At 30.7% G+C, this 20,956-nt stretch overlaps 3 protein-coding genes across 3 annotated transcripts; all 3 read right to left on the reverse strand.

Annotated features, from left to right (window-relative positions):
* Positions 1–1,493: 1,493 nt before the first annotated feature.
* On the reverse strand, positions 1,494–2,380 carry LOC100807174 (LEA domain-containing protein). The gene has a single exon (NM_001252717.3). It carries the CDS (start codon positions 2,333–2,335, stop codon positions 1,652–1,654), a length of 684 nt encoding a protein of 227 aa, NP_001239646.1. The 5' UTR covers positions 2,336–2,380; the 3' UTR covers positions 1,494–1,651.
* Positions 2,381–5,453: 3,073 nt separating this feature from the next.
* On the reverse strand, positions 5,454–6,377 carry LOC100807701 (NDR1/HIN1-like protein 10). Its single transcript, XM_003554413.5, has one exon. It carries the CDS (start codon positions 6,291–6,293, stop codon positions 5,610–5,612), a length of 684 nt encoding a protein of 227 aa, XP_003554461.1. The 5' UTR covers positions 6,294–6,377; the 3' UTR covers positions 5,454–5,609.
* Positions 6,378–11,558: 5,181 nt separating this feature from the next.
* Positions 11,559–12,580, reverse strand: LOC100500476 (NDR1/HIN1-like protein 1). The gene has a single exon (NM_001369207.1). The coding sequence runs from the start codon at positions 12,487–12,489 to the stop codon at positions 11,857–11,859; it is 633 nt and encodes a 210-aa protein (NP_001356136.1). The 5' UTR covers positions 12,490–12,580; the 3' UTR covers positions 11,559–11,856.
* Positions 12,581–20,956: the final 8,376 nt, after the last annotated feature.

The raw sequence follows: 20,956 nt of genomic DNA on the forward strand, positions 1-20,956 counted from the left end.
TATATATATCATGTCAGTCTTTGTCCAACGCGTCATCTAAAAATTTAAATTTCAATAGCATCAATCTCTGTTTTCAGTGGTAATTATTTTATATGTGTTGTCTTGAAAGGGAATAGTCTCCTCCTCCTTTTCTACCAATCGATTCATCAAACCGCCAATTTTCCATGCATGTAAGCTTTAAATTTTCCATCAGTATAGTAGTTATTTTTAATTAAATACAAAAAATTCTAATAATTAAATTTAAATTCTAAACCAAAGTCATCGCAATTGGCATTTTTCAAATTTACAGTAGGTGGATAAGTTATCTTTAAGTAAATAATTAAACAAGTATATTTTTTTTATACATAATTAAATAAGTATCTATTTGAATATAATTTGTTAATAAGTTATATTGTCATATGGATGATTTATAATTAGCAACTGTATCATGAATTTTATCAAAATTATAATTCTTCTTTTCATCTTAATTAGAAGAATTAGATCAATAAATATTTTGATAATTCATGAAAACATCCGTATCAACAACATGGGTGTTCAAATTCAAATTGATTCAAAATAAAAATAAAAAACCGCTCAAAGAAATCAAAAATCAAACCAAACTAATTTTTGTTGGTTTGCTTGAATAGCTGTTTTCTCAAAATCGAACTAAACGGTAACACTTATACAAAAAATTATATTATTTTAGTGTAATGTGTTTTATATATATACACCACTTGAGTCTTATAGTGTTATATATATGAATTTATATAATGTATATTATTTTAATTTCTTATTCAGATTATTTTTTTAAGATATGGTTGACTTAGAAATGATGAAAAATTGATAGATTTTTATTGTAGAATGTTTAACATATTAATAGGTTTAGTAAATTATTATTTACAATTTTTAAATGAAATTTAGTTAAAATGTTGAAAAAAAGTATATAAATTTGAAAAAAAAAATATTTTAGTAAAAACTGTAAAAATCGAACCAAATCAAAGGATAAGATATTGCTTGGATGGTTAGGATTTTATTTTAAATTAAAATTAAACCAAATCATTGTATACGTTTTTTTAGTTTAACTAGGGTATTTTTTTAAAAAAAAATCAAACTAAACCGAGTAACAAACTGCCGTTGGTATCAAGTGAAAATTTCAAATGAGAGTATAATGGTTAGGTGAGAAGAAAGAAAATAAAGAAAAAATATTTATAATAATATATATTTCTTTGTATGATAGAAAAAAAAAAGAAAAAAAGTTATTTTCTTTATATTCTTGCTAATTTAAATTCCAAAATTCTCTCTTCTTTCTTTCTTATCTTCCTTTCACCCTAGCTATCTAACAGACCTAAATACAGAGGGACACCTTCACCATTTTAGGTCTCTCTTTACTGAAATTTTTTTTTATGCGTGCTGAATTTATAAGATATTAATTCCCCATAAGCCAGCTACGTTCTAGAATGTTATAAGAAGTTATTACACGTGGGCCTAAACATAGAAACAAAAGACATCAATTCTAGAGGAACAAACAAATTAAATAAATAATACTGCACATAAATAATTCACGAAAACGTACAGATTACTGCATATATAGTCAAAGAATGGAAAAAATAATGCCAAAGGTCACACATAAAATGGGTAAAGAAGGAAAATTCCAAAATCAAATACGTAGTCCCTAGTAATCGACATCACACTTGGTGGTCTGAAACAGAGTTACGTTGCCCATGGTCCTCAAGGGAACCTTCGCATCACATTTGACCTTGGGCTTGAAGCGACGGGTTTTGACATCCCCGAGCCTGAACCTAATCCTGAAGTAGAGCTTCACATAGATCTCGTACACCCCACCAATCTTGTCTTGGTTCAACTCTGAGACTAGGTCGTTGTCGAGCGGCAACACTTGCTGCCCCGATAAAACAGCGCTCATGGTGCTGCTGCTCTTCTTGTACTGCCGGAAGGAGTTCATGGGCGTTATCACACTGTAATTGGCGAACCTGACATCCTCGTAGAATGCTAATGCCTCAACCTTGTCGTAGTATATGCTGAGCTTCTTGTTGGGGTTGCGTGCAGTGAAGTTGAGGACCATGTTGTAGTGGAGGGTGTTGTTGTTGCTATAGTAATCAAATTGTGTTAGGTCGGCTTCCGTGACGTAGAACTTGAAGTAGCGGGGTTGAACCACCAGCCAGAATATGAGTACTGCGAGGCCAACGAGGACAATGAGTGCAACCAGAATCTTCCACAAGATTCCGAAGAGGCAGCAGCAGCAGCTTCTTTCGCGGTGAGGGCGGTAGCGTGGTTGCTCCGCCGGGGGAATGGCGGGACCGTAATAAGCACCGTTCAGGTGGGGTTGCTTATCGGCCATGCTTGCAGATGAGTGAATGAATGAACGGGAAATATGTAATAGGGGAGTTGGTAGGTGAATTGTGAGATATATATAGGAGAAGGGAGTGGTGCGTATATATAGAAAGGAAAGGCACTGAAGATTCTACAGGAACAACGCGTTTGTGAGTACGTGTCCTTGTTGGGTATTTGCCATTCAATTTCGTTTAAGGAATGGAATCGAACAACATCGGATTGTATTGACTGGTAGTTTGTGTTAGAAAAATAAATGAGAAAAACATAAATATTAAGAATGTAATATAACAAAATAAATTTTAAGAAAAAAAATTAAAATATAGAAACAACCAAAGTGTAGTATCTTAAAAGAAAACTGTCACTTTTAAATGTTAACATACCAATTATGAACAATCTTATTACCTGCAACACGGTAAAAAAAACTACAACACCTTATGCTATCAAATCAAAACAATTAAAAATACTCCCAATGTGCAAGTGTAACACAGGAGAGAAAAAAATCTTAACAAACTGTTACGGGTCTGCAATTTAAGAACTGGTTTCAAGGATTAGGACCTCCATGAGAAAGAAGAAGAGTAGAGGAAGTACTTCTATATTTCTCATTCATAGCTGTCTTATTACATTGTTTCTCTATTTATACTTGTTAATTAGAATAACAAAATTTGTGATTTTACACTATCCTATCATAACATAATTGGATTTGCACAAGCAAAATGACAGACAATAGGATGCACCAACTCAGCAAAATCAGTTAACAAAATCCTTGAGGTAAGAAGGAGTGGTGATCCTCCTTCCGGGCCTTGCTTCAGGTGGTGGTGCTTTTGTGTTACTGCACAAACTAATTATAGTTAAACTAATCAATAAACTTAAAAAAAATATTGTTACCTTACGCATCAAAACAGAATAAATATTTATTTTATAAAAATAAAATTAATATAAGTAATATGATTTTATAAATTTTAAATTATAAAATAAATATTTACAAACAGTTTGATGAAGAAACATTCATACGGAAGAAATTTCAAGAAACGGATTTTTAATTTTAGCCCTCTAGCCTGTTTAGTTAATGGTTTATCCAAACCTGCGACGCTTGATCTTATGACTATTTGGGTCTAACCAATTTATACAAACTTGAAATCAAATACATGCACTAACTTATAGCGAGCTTAATAACAATTTTACCAATATCGCACGAAGACCATTTCTTCATCTCTATTTTCCAATTCAGGACCAGCTGAGATTATGTCTACCATTATTTCACTCAGTGTTGTAGCATTGTTGTCAGATGTCACACCATTCTCCTTCCCATAACCAGTACCGCATTCCAATGCCGTTTTAGATACTACCATGCCGATATCTTCTAGAAATTTGAGAAATGCACTCTCCACATTTTCTGTAGTGAGAGCTGAAGTCTCCGAGTCCGAGAAGAAGAGGCCTTGCTCCTCTTGAAACTCCACTGCATTTTCAATCAGTTTTTCTTTTTTAAGAAAATCTTATTTTTCTTTTTCATTAATGCAAAAGCATTGTCAATTTAAGTGAATTTATAGTTTTGTGGCCTTTTCAAATAGAAAAAATAAAAGGGTATATTAATATAGTATATATAATTAATTGAATAAATATAAATTTAAAATAATTCATTACTTAGTTTTATTCATAATTATTATCATTATTATTTTAAATAAATTATCATTAACTATTTTAAATTTATATACATTTAAAAAATATTTTTAGTTATTATTGTCATTAAAAAAATTTAAATTAACCAAATTAAAATGAATATTGATATATTTTAAATTATTTAAAAAAAATCATATGTTATCCATTAATTAGTCGAATCATTTTTTACTTATTTTATTTTTATGTTATGCACATATGGCAAGGTGAATTTTTGTTTACTATGAATAATTAAAACTATGGATGTTACTTAATTTAATAGGATATCTTATATATTAAAATCTAAGGTATACTATTGTATATATAATGAATAAAATGGATTGAAAATTTTAATTTACAAATCTTTCACGTACGATTTAAAAATGCCATCAATAGATGAAATGCTATTTATAATTTGACAGAGAAAAATATTAAACTAAATTGAAAAAGTAATTTTGTGACATACTTTTTATTGTTTAATTGAGTCAATGTGTGTGTTTTAATTTTATCTCTTTTATTTCTTACTTACTTTTATTTAAAACATGTATTGCGTCACTACTTCTTTTAATAAATATAATGACTCATATCTAAATATCATTAGATTTTTTAAAAGAAAGCATGTCTTACGTAAACATATGTGTACTTAGCTTAATTTATTTATAAAATATTATTTTTCAAAATTTAAGTTAAGATATACATGAGCTCTCCTGCCTAGACCCTGCATTTTAAAGGTAGTTTCTAAGAATGTTTCATGTATTCTCTTACCCAAAGCCACTAGAGTAAGCCTAATAATAGAAGATTTGGGTAGTGCGCGCAAAGTTCCATATTTTAATATTCTTTTATTTTTCACACACAAAAATATTCTTCTACCTAGACCCAGTATTGTTACAACATCGAAAAATTGGAGAGGATCTAAAAATTTATTGCATGAGGAGTGCCAGAATAAATTTATTGTAAGAAATTAATTAACTTTTACTACAGAAACAAAGTTCCATAATTATTAGAGTTTCAAATAATGGGTAAAGAAAGAAAGTTTCAAAATCAATCATAGAAATCAAATGTATCCGTAGTTCATAGAAATGGACAGAACATTTGGTGGTCTGAAACAGACTAAATGTATCCGTAATCCTGACCACATACTGTATCTTTCAAATGACGTTGTTTTAAGAGTTGTTTTAATATTTAATTATAAAAATATTAACAAACTCTCTAAACCAAATCGTTTTGAAGGGACCGGAACAACTTGGAAAGAATATTGGTGAAGGTATATTCTCTGGATATGAATGATTAAAGTATTCTCCTATCTAGACTAGTATCTTTGTCTCTTTGTTGCACCATCCAACTGTTAGAGAGGATCTAGTTCCGTTAAGGTTTAAGAAAACTGGAGCTAACTATGTTACAAAAATTATTAAATGAAAAACATATCAGACCTAAACATAAAAGCAAAAGACAACTCTAGAAGAGTACCAAAATAAATTTATTGCCAGAAAACAAATACATTACCAACATATAGTCAAAAAAATGAAAGAAATAATCACAAAAGTTACATAATGAATTATTAAAATTTAAAATAAGGATTAAAGAAAGAAAATTTCAAATTAAAACCAATCTAATCAAATGTGTAGTCCTTAGAAATCGACATCACACTTGGTGGTCGGAAACAGAGTAAAGGTGCCATTTTTACTAAAAGGGACCTTGAGGTGACATTTGACCTTGGGCTTGTAGTCATTGGATATGACGTCCCCAAGCCTGAACCTAATCCTGAAGTAGAGCTTCACATAGATGTCATAAACCCCAGCATTCTTGTCTTGGTTCAACTCTGAGACTTGTTCATTGTTGAGCATCAGCACTTGCTGCCCCGTGAAAACAGCGCTCATGGGGCTGCTGCTCTTCTTGTACTGCCGGAAGGAGTTCATGTGAGTGATCACATCGTAATTGGCGAACCTGACATCCTCGTAGAATGCTAATGCCTCAACCTTGTCGTAGTATATGCTGAGCTTCTTGTTGGGGTTGCGTGCAGTGAAGTTGAGGACCATGTTGTAGTGGAGGGTGTTGTTGTTGCTATAGTAATCAAATTGTGTTAGGTCGGCTTTCGTGACATGGAACTTGAAGTAGCGGGGTTGAACCACCAACCAGAAAATGAGGATTGCAAGGCCAACGAGGACAATAAGTGCAACCAGAATCTTCCACAAGATTCCGAAGAGACAGCAACAGCAGCTTCTGCCGCGGTGAGGGCGGTAGCGTGGTTGCTCCGCCGGGGGAATGGCGGGACCGTAATAAGCACCGTTCAAGTGGGGTTGCTTATCGGCCATGTTTGCAGATGAGTGAATGAATGAAGAGAATTATTAGTTGTGAATTGAAAAGGGGGACTTGATGGAGAGCAGAGAGATATGGGAGAAGGGGAGTGGTGCGTATATATAGAAAGGAAAGGCATTGAAGATTCTATTGGTGCAACGCGGTTCTGAATACGTATCCTGTTGGATTGTATTGACCGCTGCAAGAACCAGAAAGGAACATTCGGGCAGAAGAAATGCACGCAATTAATGTGTGAACACATTTCAAGTATACTATAAAAAGAAATCTTAGTGGGTTGTTCTTATTTTGTGTGCGTGAGAGAACTTTACATGGACATATGCCATTGTTATGAAATTTTAACATTTCAAAATCGTCGCAGTAAATCAGAGATCCGAATGCGTGTTTTTATAAAACTATGTTCAAATGATTATGCGTGTTTTTGTTTACATGAGAACGGAAACTTATAAACTTTTTATTAGGATTAGGCTTGTAAATTAATTGCATCTCGTTGTAACTATAAGCTACATCTAATTTTTTTTTTAAAAAAAATCTTAATTAGTTCCCTCATCACATTTTTCTTTTAAGTCCCAGAATTATCTTTAATAAAAAAGTCCTAGAATTTTTTTTATTTAGTAAAATTGAATAGGTGATTAATTTGGTCAAAATATTAGATCAATTGTCAAAGCAATGAATCACTTATGGAGTCAATATCCAATCTTTATTAAATAATTACAAAATTCATACCCTATATTAAAAAATGCAAAAAAAAAATCACATCACAAATTAATATTACTATAGCTTCACAAATTAATATAATATTTATCATTACTTGTAATAATTAGTTTATTATATAAATAGTTTTGTGTGATATATATTAAACTTGTCAAAGTATTTCAACTGGTTATGCTTGCTTAGCACGTGGTAAAACAAGCTCTTAAGTTTCATAGGGTCCTAAAGTTCGAATCCAGCTCACATATGATAATTCATTTCGATCAGAGTTCAGGTTTAAGGTACAGGTTTGAAAAACTTATAAAAGGGATAAAACAAAAAAGAAAGATAAAAACCTAGGATTGAGCATGCCAATCCAGCCCACTAACCCAATCAGGTCTAAGATTGATTTTGGGTTGTGGTTGGAGTCATCTCAATCCCTTTTTTTTTTTTTTTTATCTGTATTCATATTATCTGCGGTCAAATATATAAAAAATATAAAATAAATCATCAACACAAAAAATAATAATCACATTTAATATTATTATAAATTTAAATTTTATTGCAAAAGTATTTTAAGTTTAAATATTGTAACCGATGATTTTCATTTAATGTTAATATTTATAATTGTACCAATGAATGCATGATAAATAAAGTTAACAATAAATTAAGAGTATAAAAAAAATTTAACCCTAGATAAGTTTGAACATTATTTTTTATAATTACAACAAAAAAAGAGTCAATTTATTACTTATATGTAAGATTAAAGGTAATATAAGTTTTTTAAGAAATATATATTAATAAAAAACTTTGTTATTTAACAGATAATATTTCAAATAATATGATATTATATTTATAATGAAATTATTTATTTTAAAATACACCTTAATTTAAGTTTATATTTCTTTATTCTACCTTTTTCTGGTAGAGTTTAATTTTTTTTGGTCTACCGTTTAATTATATATAATGTTAAGATTGGTATATAGTGTTAAAAAGTTGGCTTAACCCAGTTTCATCCCATTTTATTTTGAGTCTTGGTTAAGTTGAGTTTAAGTTTAAATAAATGGCTCAATTAAACTTTCGGGTTGGATAGGGATATGTATAAACTCGTTCCAATCCGTCCTTGCTAACTCCTAAAATGACCTTATATGGCCCAGGCTTAAGTGAAAGACAAACGCACGAATAAAGAACGAAATGCAGATTTAGGAAAATGGAAGAACAAAAAATGTATAATAAAAAAGCATAGACTAAAAGTAAACTTATATAAGAAAAAGATCAAGAGATGCGTCAGTTTGATTATCCTATACTGGAAGCGTTTTGAAACAACAGAACAAGAGTACTTCATATAGAAGGATACCAAAAAAGAATTTATTGCAAGAGAACATATGCAATAACATTATTACTGAATATAGTCAAAGAATGAATAAAATAATTGCAAAAGTTACATCCTTGATTATGTGAAATTAAAATAAAGGGTAAAGAAAATTCCAATCTCAATCCAAGAAATCAAATGTGCTAGAAATGGACAGAACATTTAGTGGTCTGAAACAGGGTAAATGTGTCACTTTTAGTGAAGGACAATGAGTGTAAGCAGAATCTTCCACAAGATTCCGAAGAGGCAGCAACAGCAGTTTCTTCCGTGCTGTTGCTTATAATCTGACAGGACCAAGAATTTATGAAGGGAAATGAAAGACGTCGAGGAGTTGAAGAGAAGCTGGTGATTAATTGTGAGTGTGAGAGAATGGATAAGGAACTGATACTGCTTAATGCTTAGATATAGAAATGAAAAGCGTTGTGGGTACCAATGCGTGCAAAGTTTGAAGTATATTGACCACACCACAGCAACAACCACCAAGAAACATTCGTACGGAACTTGTAGCCCCCTCCCTCTTAGTTAATGGTTTTGAGTTGTGACGATGATGCTTATAAAAAAGGACGACACTTGATCTTGTCAATATGTGGCCGTGAACTTTACAATTACGTGGCCATACATGGCTAGTTGCCAATATGCCATTGATACAAATTTGAACCGTTCAAAACCGTTGATGCAATCAGAATGCATTTTTAATACAAGTTTGTTAAAAAGATTTTGTGCTTGTTTTTCTTCCCATCCCATGAGAACCAAACTTCTAAGTTCTAAACTTATCGCATCTCATTATATTACCATTTAGGCTGGATCTAAATTAAAAAATTATGGCAGTGGTAATATAGCAACTATGTTTCACTTTTTTTTTTTAATCCGTAAGAATTAAAAAGAAATATCAAAATATTTACAATTATGACTCCCTTAATATACTTTCGCAGAATGATTGAATGTACATTTTTTCTATTTTTTTTTATTATGTTATTAATTGCATTTGTTGGACTGTATATCTTTAGGAATTGTAAGAGAAATGCACTTTAAAAGATAAAATGCAATAATAGTTATTAGTCAGAAAACCAATAGTTGAGTTTATAATTAATTATATATATATATATATATATATATATATATATATATATATATATCTCGCAAACTTTAACCACTGAGTTTTTAATTAATAATATAAATGTATTTTATTCTCTAAAGTGTATTTTATTTCAAAATTTATTTTTCCAAGAGTCAAATTTGAAAAAACTAGTTGTTACTAATTAAATAGATTACTTTAAAAGAAATAAAGAAAAAAAAAACTAAGCTCTTCCCTTTGAGCCAAGGCTCTAGAATAATAAATTAAAATATTTGTCAAAATTCCAATTTAATTTTAATTCTATAACTTTGGATTGCTTGTGGGTTAGGCGATTGGGCTAAAAGACAGAAGCCTATTATTGATAAATTGGGCCATTAATAGGCCCAGTGTGGACTGCTATTCTTTCAATTCAGTTGACTTCCAGGTGTTACTTACACTAATGATAATTTCCCTATAATCTCTGACCATAAGGTTAGTTTATAAGAAGTCCAACAAATAAATTTATAAAATGTTTTTACGTTTTTGGTATTTATGGTGCTATATATTTTCCAAAAGAAAAAAAAAATTATCTGCACGAAGTGTTCTCTTGTTTTCAAACAGTCACATATATCATATTATTTATATAAATTAGGTTATTTCATAATAACAATTAAAAAAATTAGTTATGAAATTTGATAATAAAATAAATTACCTAATTTTCACTCGTTAAAGAATTGGACTCGATCATTTGGCATGAGTACAATACCGTCATCTAATTTAATTTACCATTACAAAGGTCGCCTGCCTTGTGATACCAATTTTATGTCATTTTCGAAGATATTTCTCACTTGTTTTTAGCCCAAAAAAGCGGAAAAAGATATCTTCTTGTAGGAAATAGTGGTATACTAATTAACATAAGATAAATAAAGAAGCAGCTGAGAGTTCAGATTGTAGTCAATTTGGTAGTGGTGACAGAGAGACCGTGTGATTAATTATTGTGTCCAGTTAGAAGCAAGCAAAATACAATAATATACGTGTAACGTTCCTATGTATGGGGTTGCTAAATTAACATTGCTTGATGAATATTGTATGGAGCGTCGTGAGTCGTTATCAAAGTTGCATCCTATCAGATTAATTTTTCTCACAGAAAAAAAAAAAAAAAAAACTTGCATCCTATCACATGCACATGGTGACCGGTTTTGAATGTTGACGAATCATAGAAGGTTTGTTTGATTTGCACTACCTTGACGGTGCTGAATACCAAATCTGTTGGAACACTATTTGATGCTAATTGCTAATTATGCATGCATGTGTTCTGTTGAGTTGTCCAAATCGCTGATTTGATAATCGTCAATAGTAGTAGGCAAGGTAGGTAAAGGGGGCTGAAAAGGACAACCACCACCAAGCCATGTGGAAGGACGTGGCCAAAGTCATTGACCATAATTAACCTCTAAAAATAGGCTCATTAGAGAAATATTCACGATATTATCCCTTCTCCATACAATTCAATGACACACTTGAGTAAATAGTTGGTTTAATTTATGTTTTGATACTATTTCTTCTCCATCCAATTCAATGACACGCTCAAGTGAATTGGTTTAATGTATGTTTAAGAATCCGTTAAGAACCTCATTACACGTTTTTCAAAGCAAATTCTTACTTTCTTAAACAGCACACGTTACAGTAAAAAAATGTTATTTCTCCTTTCAACGGAATGCAACGATTATACAAACATAGCCTCAATTTGTTCACTTTCACTTTTATTTTAAGAGAGATAATGGCAGAGGGGGGAGGTGCTATCTATTAGAATACGCATCTTACGTTGAATCACGGTTTAGGTATTTCCTCAATAAATAAATCACTAAATTAAAAATGAGAAAGGAAAAGTGGTCCAACTATATAAACCTTTAATATCGAAATTAACATCATACTTCATTATTGATCCAATAATATGCAGAATATGCGGTAAATAATATAGATAATGAAATTCACATGCTTATCCAAGAGGAGAGAAACTACTTACAAACCAAAAACCATAAGTTGAGAGAATTTATGCCAAATAAAACGAGAATCATGTATGAATATTCTTGAAAGAAGAAGGCAAATGACACTAGAGTCTAGATGATTCACGAGACACTGAATTCTTTATCCAAATTGAAACAACGTTTTAATTTATCTAAAATGACTTTGCTATAAATTGTAATTTTGCTTCATCTCATGAGAATTTTCTCCAAATACAAATTTATTCTATAGCAAAATGTAAAATTCAAAATACAGTAACGAAGACAGACATATGTATGTCTAACAACAAAGTGATCCGTAGAAGAAATACGTAGAGGAAGATAGGAAGAATACGTATATGAAAAAAAGAAATGAGAAAGACCGTATATAAATAGACACTAAATATACCAAGAGGCAGAGCAATATATCTTGGAAGGCGTTGACATCAAACCCCGACGGTGCAGCGTTGAACCAATTGATACTTAACGGCGTTATTGCCAAGGGCAATCCCGTTGCTTTGGGGGCCAAAGGTTATGAAAGCAGGGCACCTTACATTGAGGTTGTAGTGAGCAGAGACGAAGGAACCAACTTTCCATCGTACCTTACCGTCAATCTTAACGAGGACGAGGACGTTGCCGTTGGTCTGGTCTTGACTGAGGCCAACGAAGTTGTAGGGTGCGACGGGGACATTAGTGCCGTAGACAAACGGGGACCACACATCCTCTTCCTTGTGACCTTGGTACGAGGGTGGGATTGAGGTTCGGTACGTGACCTGCTGGTTCCGGTAAGTTACGTAGGTGTTGAGACGGTCGTAGTAGATTCCGATTTTGTCGTTGGGGTTGCGCGAGGAAAGCGTGACCTGAAAACTTGAGGTGAGGAAGTTGGGGATGGTGGCATTGAAGCCGTAAACGGTGACGTCTTGGAGGATGAAGGTTGGTTTTGAAGGCTTTAGGATTGCCCAGATTATAAGAACTGTCAGTAACACGATGAAGGCGAAGATCACTATTCCCCAGAAGATGCGTCTCCAGAGCTTGTGCTTCTTTCCCTTGTGGTGGTGGTGGCACTCCTTAACCGACATCGTTGCAGGTGGAGAAAAGGGAGAGATGGTGTGACCGACACTGGTTTTGTGAGCAAATCACAAGGGACCGGGGTTCCAAGTTTGTTACTTTGAGGTCTTCATTTTTTATATCAATAAATACTTGTTGCCTTTCAAATGATATGGTAAGATCATGTTTACATTACATTATTGGATGAGGTTAATCAATTTGCTGCCTAGACATGTACGTACACTTAGTCAGCGCGCAATTGAATTTTTTTTTATTATTTATTTCACTTCTTGTTGCATCTTTTATTTTTTGATCAAAAGTTCCCTCACTAGTAATGTATTTCTCTTTGTTTAATTATAAGATTTTTTTATATATTTTTATTTAATTATTTTTCGTTCAAATGGAAAGAAAAATAGTTAAGGAGATAAAAAAATAAAAAATAAAAATATAATTAATTAATAAATTTAATATGATTAACTAAATTAATTATTTTTAAAATAATTAGTTAAAAATATCCTATCATTAAAGACAGATGAAATAGTAATTAATGTGTTCCCATCATTTTAATACGGGTTCAATTGAAACTTAAATCATGTTACTGTCATCCGACCCGTTATTTTCCCCTAAAGCACTGTGACTGAGTTATAGATATAGTTAAGAAATGTTACTAGCACATTACTTTCCTAATAAATATACACATAATATTATAGTTTTTAATCAATTTTAGAGGATAATTGAGTGTGTTAAAAAGCAGGGAAAACTAAGAAGCTTTGCATTGAAAGTGACCCTCCGGCTCCTTTGTCCTGTTAGCCCGTAACAGGTGTTCTTTATCTATGCCACCCTTACGATAACATTGTTCTGTCCATAGAAACGGTATGCAAAAATAATTGGGAAATTATAATCATTCATGGCCTACAAGAGAGGAATCAGAATATTGCTGACTTGTTAACGAGAGTTATTTGCATACAAATGTCTCTTGGGCTGCATGTTTTAGAATTGCCCCTTAATAAATGCATGTGGCTCCCTCTGCTTCGTGCCTTGGTTGGTTAGTGTAACATTTCTTATTTCCGGAGTAGCGTGCTGGGTATCACGGGATAAGCGTATTTACTAAAATTATGTGAGTGCCGCAATCAGTAAATTTTAACTATATCATTGCATAGTATATATAAAGGATTAAGAATATTGTAACCAAAAAACAAAAGGTTTAAGAATATTTCATTCAAAACAAATTTTAATAATTACTTTGATTGTGTGTATTTTTATTATGTTTCCAGAAGAAAAAAGAATCTACTCCTTTTATGAAAATTTTCTATTCACGTAAACGGTAAACCAAGAAAAGGTGACGAACAACCCAGAAATTAAATGCTTGATAATGTAATTACAAATCTAGTACTTGTCCTCGTTTTATAAATTTGATGCATGATTCTATCTCCTTTCTCACAACAACATTCAATTCAACATATTTATTTATTTAAATAAGCTGGCAACTGCATCAAGGAAAAGGAGGATACATCCCAACTATGTTGGCATCCATCCTCCCACCTATCATATGCAAAATCCAACCTAAATTTATTAATTCAAAAGATCAAACAAAATACATGGAAGGACTAGACCAAAATCCATTACAAGAAAATGTGAACCTATATTGGGACAGCCCGGCCACTAAAATAACGGGCAAAAATATGAGGGAAAAAAAAGAGAGGGGACATTTCCCCATCAAAAAGACCGTCTATTAACCACAACATTTATTACTAGTTACTAAAAAATTTTAATTCCAGCAAATATATATAATTAAGTGAAGTCCTATTAATTTAAATGTAGATTCTACGATGAGTTGGAATGTTAGATAGTTCTCGTCCATTTCTATGATGACATTGATTTCATTTATGTTTATGCATGCTTGCCAAGTCAACAAAAGGATGCTTAACATTTTGTAAAATAATCAAAGTTAAAAACAGACAAAGAAGGTAAAGATGTGAGAAATTCAATTAATTATTGTTTAAAATATTTATTCTAAGAATTGAAAAGTTTAATAAATCAATTAATTACCAAAAAGATATAATTATATCAGATTGAATTATCATCTTTAATTTTATTATTATACTGAAAATTATTATATTATTCTATTATTATTGTCTGTCATTTCGTACACTTGAATTGCCAAAAAGAATAATTAATAGTATTATTCTCTAAAGAATAGGTAGAAGTAAACAAGGTTATTTTTCAGGATATTACTTTCTTTTTCCTTTTCCTTTTCCTTTTCGTACACTTGATCATTGGTCTGAGCTCGTTCAGAACCTATATATGGATATTTGATTGGGGAAGTTAAAGAAAGTCAGAACGACACGTTATCTTAGGCCCCACTTGTCATGACAGAAATGCTCCCAGCTAAGCCACACCACCGACCATCCCTTGGTTTTTCTTAATGAATATACTCGAGCAAAAGCCTAAAGCCTTTAATTTATGGCAAAACGTGAATCAATGAAAATTAATCCTGCGAGAAAAAGGAATCAATTTGCTTTTCCATTAAGAAAGCTCTCTTTTATGTATTGTGGGGTAAACACGAATTCCTACAGTTTCATGAATTGTGGGTAACTCATCAAGAAAGAAACAAACCAACGCAGTAATAAAGAGACCTTAATCAGTTGAGGTTACAAAACTATTTTTGTTTCTTCGCTTGAAATATAACTCCTCCTCCCCCTCTTTCGGTGTGTTTTACTATCTAAAATGTATAGATCGGGTGTATGACTGCAATAAAATGTCAAGATCAAGTATCACGTAATAAATCAAGAACAGAAATAATCTATTTCTAACCAATTCTACAAAAAGGGGCTTTGGCAGTGTTTAAATTTAAAAAGTAAGAAAAATTCATGTCAGCAGTTATAATCACTATTCATATAATTTTATTTACGAAAATTGTAAAGTTAATTAATTCAAGCCACAAATGAAAAACATGCCTAGTGTAACAAGTTGGGTGGCGAGCATGTATCACTAGTGTAATTTTCGATAAATCACTCGCGCAAAGCCTACTTTCTACATTCGCAACACATGGGTCATTTCCAAGGGGGGGTTTAGACTCTTTAAAGAAGCCGAAGCTACACAGGCTCTTTGAAACAATTCTTGAAGATTCAATGACTTCTCTCCGGTGATGGATCAAGACCCTAAATCAGTATCTATAAATTATAAGAAATAAAATCAGTAAATTTAATTATATAAATATAAATAAGTAAAATATAAAAATATAAAATTTTATTTATAAATTTAATGAATTTTAAAAAAATGAGGAAATGCAAGTGCAATCCCTCACGTGGCTATAAATCAGCCACTGCTTCTATCCAAACTATCCCTTATAAATTTGTTTTTCTTTTCTTCTCTAGAGTTTCTAAATTTCCTAGGGTTAGCTAGGTTAGAATGAATTTTACTTTGAATCTTTTTTTATTAAATTATTTTTCAAAGTTTCTTCTCCTTTTATATTACTAGAGTTGGTCTGTTGGTCTATCTTTAATGTTTTTTTATTTAGTTATCACCTTGGGAATGAATTAGGACTTGGATTTATAATTGGTAAATTGAAATTTGAGTTTGCCTTGACCTATTGGGCATATATCTCTTATGCATGGAATTAAGGCTTGAATATATACGAATTTTTGGTACCTCTGGTACCCCATTAATAAAATTATTCTCTTTGGCTGACAAAAAAAAAGCTTGGATATATACATCTTTTTGATTTGTTATAGTTAATATTTGTTTCTAATTACATTTGATTAAAGAATATAAGGTACATAATTGATATTGAAAGGGCTGTTTAATTTGTCATGTAACTCGGAGTCAATTAGTAGGTTTAAAAATATTGGTTATGATTTTGATTAAAGCATGACAAAATTTTGCTGACTTACTTTTTTTTCTTCAGAATATGTCTATGGAATTCCAGCACTTTTAAAGGAAATATGAATTAATTTAGAAATTAGAAACCTCAAATAAACTGCATGATGTTTCTGGACCCATGATCAAATGTTCGATTTTGAGAAGTTTTTTAGAATTTGCCTTAATAAGATATTAATTAAAGATAAGTATCGTTATTTTTAAATTATGTTGTTAATAAAAATTTTAAGATCCTTTTTTCACTACAATATACGAATAATTGTACTTAAAAATACTTATTATCTTTTATCTTCTTATGAAACTCATCCATACATCGCACGAGTATGAAACTAACTAGTTAAATTATATATTGTGGTAGCTTTCTTTTTTGTGCTTTTTGCATGGACTAAGTTAAAAAAAAAACATATACGCATGAAAAAAATACAACAAATGTTCATTGAACCAGTAAAAAAAAGTAGCATTTCATCAATTGAACTAAATTTGAAATTGACAAAGTGTAATCAATTATTTTAAGGAGATAATTTTTCAAAAAATATACTTATCTAAATCTTTGTTGTTTGCTTTTAGGTATAATATAATCGGTGCTACTAACATATTTATCGCAAATCTATATATTCCACACGGATCTTGATTATACAAGATCCAAAAAATGTAGAAATGCTTGGGTACAATATTACATACTATACCGCACATCTTTATCAATCATTTCGCTTTCATTAGTTGACACTCTAACAACTTGTATTCTGTCTCCAATTGATGTATTTGCAGGCTATAAATAAGCGCAACCCCAGTTCACAACTCACCATTAATGTATTTCTTTACTCGGTCGCTATCTTTAGCACTAAAATAATTAAGAAACAACTCCTCACTTCGTTGAATATTCAAAGTATAAAAGTAAATGTAAATAACCAGTTAATGAAAGCAACACCGGTTTCACAACTACAAAAGTAACTTAATTAATATCCAAAAAAAGTAACTTTTTTTATAGGAAAGAAAAGCAACTTAATTAAATGTTATTCGATAATTATAAAATGAAGGATTATCCATAGGTAGGATCATGAAGTTTATTAAAATAAAATAAAATAAATTTTTTTTGATATTTTTTCATAAAATTTATTAAAATAAATTGAAAAGGTCATAAAAAAAATCATGATTCCCTTTTATAAGTTCAAATAAACTTTTTCAACATGTGACCTAAATTTCTTCGTTGAAAATTCAAAGTTTAAAAGCAAAAGTAGATAACATATTTACCTGTTAGTCAACTTCATATCACTTTCTTCAATTTCATGAACGGATTATCATTTATAGTACTTGTTGCCGTGCCGTTTCACATAGTAGTTAGCAGTTCCACTTTTGAAAGATGTTTTTTTTTAAAAAAAAACTTTGAAAGAAGTGGTTTGGTGCAAGAAAAGTTAAAATTTAAGATAATAAATTAATACATTATGTGTATTATATTAAGAAATTATTTGTTTGAGATGACCGTGCTTATGTGTTTGGATTGACTATTGATTGGAACTGAGTTCTAATAGATGTTGATTGAAATGAGTAGATTGATGTTCAAGATCTTCTAAATTCAATATGGTCTTTTGGCAAGGCTAAGACTCTGTTAAAAAAAAATGAGCTGATACACTCTTACGCTCAAAACTATATATATATATATATATATATATATATATATATATATATATATATATATATATATATACTCTTATGTATTAAATACTTATATTCTACATTGATATTAGTTGTATTTATAGAATTATAAGGTAGAATGAATTATTTGGCACAAGATTTCAGGTTTCTCTTAGACAATATTTCTTAATTTGTCTTAGTGTAACAAAAGGATATAACTTTATTCTAAGCTGAAAGTATGATTTATTGTAATATGATGTATTGTTTACAAGTGTATTTAGAAATCTTAAATTTGATGTTAATTTTGATCAACACTTGTTATGAGTTAATATCACGTTTCAGTTAAGACAAATTAATATGAACTTATTCTTAGAATAATCCTAAAAACTCTGATTCTAAGGTAAGGATTCTTTCCTTTTCTCCCAACTTATTTATTTTATTTTGATATTATCTTTGATTAATGTAAGATTTAAGTTGTTTTAATACATTTTTTCTATTAAAAATAAGGGTGTTTATATTAATTATTTTTTAATGTACATTAACAAATACTAGGGATTTAAATTTTTTTTAATGCGTTAATAAATTATAATTAAAAAATATCTTAAAATATAACAATGATATATAACTTGTTAATGTATTCATATTAAAAAAACATAAGTGTATATGATAATATATATATATAATTTCCTTTTCTTATAGATGGAAGAAAATTGTCGGTGTATCTCTAGACTCTAGTGACTGCACCAACCTACTGGGGCACAACTTAGCGCTATGACACAATGGAGACGAGGATTACCAAAAGCATACAATTGATTGAATTCATCTAAAAGGTGGGTGTGGGGAGAAAGTATGAATTTTATCGGACATGTTATTTTTTGTGCATTTCACAATCACAATGCATTATTTTATATCTATTTGGCTTAATGTCAAGAGAATAAGAATTCCCCGTTTCTCATGCCACTTTACATTATCCTATTGTTGCCTGTATATATTCTTCTCTCTAACAACGCCCTATTTTATCTTATTTCGTTAATTAACAGTGCTTCTTTTTTTTTCTTCAATTCTTTCTTTAAGAATAACTTATTCAATCCGTGGGGTAGGTACACATATTGACAAGGGAAAGTCCTTTTGTTCAAATGAGACGCAGAGCACATGTCTAGGAAAATTCCAATTCAACTATATTCTAATTTAATTGCCACTATATATTATTGGACATTATTATCTTTCCTATATCTTTCTTTTTGTTAATATCTTTCACGCTGTTTTCCTTTGTGCAGCTGAATAAATATTCTATTAACTATATGACTCAGTCCAGCAAAAAAGACATACAATAGAAAAATAAAGAATTTCAAGTAATAAATATATTTTTATAAACTACTTTAATATTTTATAAAAATAATATTTAATAAAAAAAATACATTTAATAGTTCAATATATAAAAATATTTAATATTTATCATTAAAAAAATTGGTAAAAAAGATTAGAAATTTAGAATGTTCTTTCAACTGAAGCAAAAGTATACCCCAAATCCCCAATTATAAAGGGTTGGCTTAGTACTGCAAATAGGTATTAAAAGGTGAGCGTTCATGCACTTGCACTGACACTGAGGATGTATTCTGAACTTTGACCTTAGAAAACGTCCCAACAAGATCTTCTTGGAACTTCTAAAATTCCTGAACTTAACTAGTAACTTTTTACTCTCTGGATTTGCTAACGATTAACGACAACGTTTAGTACACAAAACTCAAATAAAATAAAATATGCATATAGTACTGTATATCTGCATAACATGCGAAATATTTAATATATTTTGTAAGAAACAATGTAATTTTAATAAATAATTATTAACTTATTATTTTTAATTTTATAATTATTTTAAAAAAATAATGCCTAAGAGCATCCGCATCAGGACACCAGGAAGTAATTGGTTAGAACTAGCACCATACGGCAAAATTTCTGCATGGGGTTACTTTAAGAAACATTTTCCCGAAATGGGTTTGTTTCTAAAGTAATCCCTGCATGGTGCTCTTTTTTACGTAGAGCCCATGCAAATCGCAGGAGGGAATGGCGCTTTCCCTGTGAATGCGACAGCTGGCCATGGTGTCACCATTAACGATGGCGTTTTGCTGGAGGTTGGACTCGCCAGTCAAACTGGCGAGTTGATGTTAGGGCACTGTTTGCCCAGCCTACGCGTGCAGCAGGAAGTTGCAGAGAGGGACAGGCTTTTGCAGATGAAAGCGCCAGTGCCACTGGCGATTTGGGCTGCAGTTGGGAGTAGCCAGTGGCACTGGCGATTTGAGGTTGATGTAGCCATTCCTAATGGCGATTTCAGCCCTTTATAAACCCCTGGTCCATCTATTTGATGTGCGTTTCTTGAAAATACTGAGAGCTCATATGTTTATGAAGGTGCACATCCATATTTTATGTGTGTTTTTTAAAAAATAGTGAGTTTCAAATTGTTTATTATCCTATCAAGTTCAATCCGAAAAACGTTGTTGAAGGCAGGTATAAAAGTTCAAATGTATATTGAATGAATGTTATTTTTATAGTTAGTTATTTTATAGTTATTTTATAATTATATTAAGTTGGTGTTGGTATTTATGTTGTATTAGTGTCTTAAAAATTTATGAGTGTTCTTTGAACTGTGTTGATGTTGGTGTTTTTTTAAGATGAAGCGATAGTATTTTTTTAATTAGATTAGGTTCATTTGTTGGTGTGTTAAAAATTTATATGCGTTGAAGTTGAAAGTATTATTTATTTTAATATAAGTGTAGTAATAATTTTTTAATTACCTATTTTCATTTTGAAGTTATTATTGTGAAGATTAATTATTTATATGTCCGCCTATTTGAGATATTGTACAAATGATTGATGCTATTGATATTTAGACACTTATAAATTACGGACACCATAACAATATGTTTAAATTTTTGTTATATTTTTTTCCGTCAAATCATTTAACGAAAGACACCATAATAAGTTATTTGA

This window comes from Glycine max, chromosome 19 (assembly GCF_000004515.6).
Source record: "Glycine max cultivar Williams 82 chromosome 19, Glycine_max_v4.0, whole genome shotgun sequence".
Lineage (NCBI taxonomy): Eukaryota > Viridiplantae > Streptophyta > Magnoliopsida > Fabales > Fabaceae > Glycine > Glycine max.

Coding starts and splice junctions, on each gene's coding strand:
- LOC100500476 (NM_001369207.1), bottom strand. CDS start 12,489: ATGTCGGTTAAGGAGTGCCACCACCACCACAAGGGAAAGAAGCACAAG.
- LOC100807701 (XM_003554413.5), bottom strand. CDS start 6,293: ATGGCCGATAAGCAACCCCACTTGAACGGTGCTTATTACGGTCCCGCC.
- LOC100807174 (NM_001252717.3), bottom strand. CDS start 2,335: ATGGCCGATAAGCAACCCCACCTGAACGGTGCTTATTACGGTCCCGCC.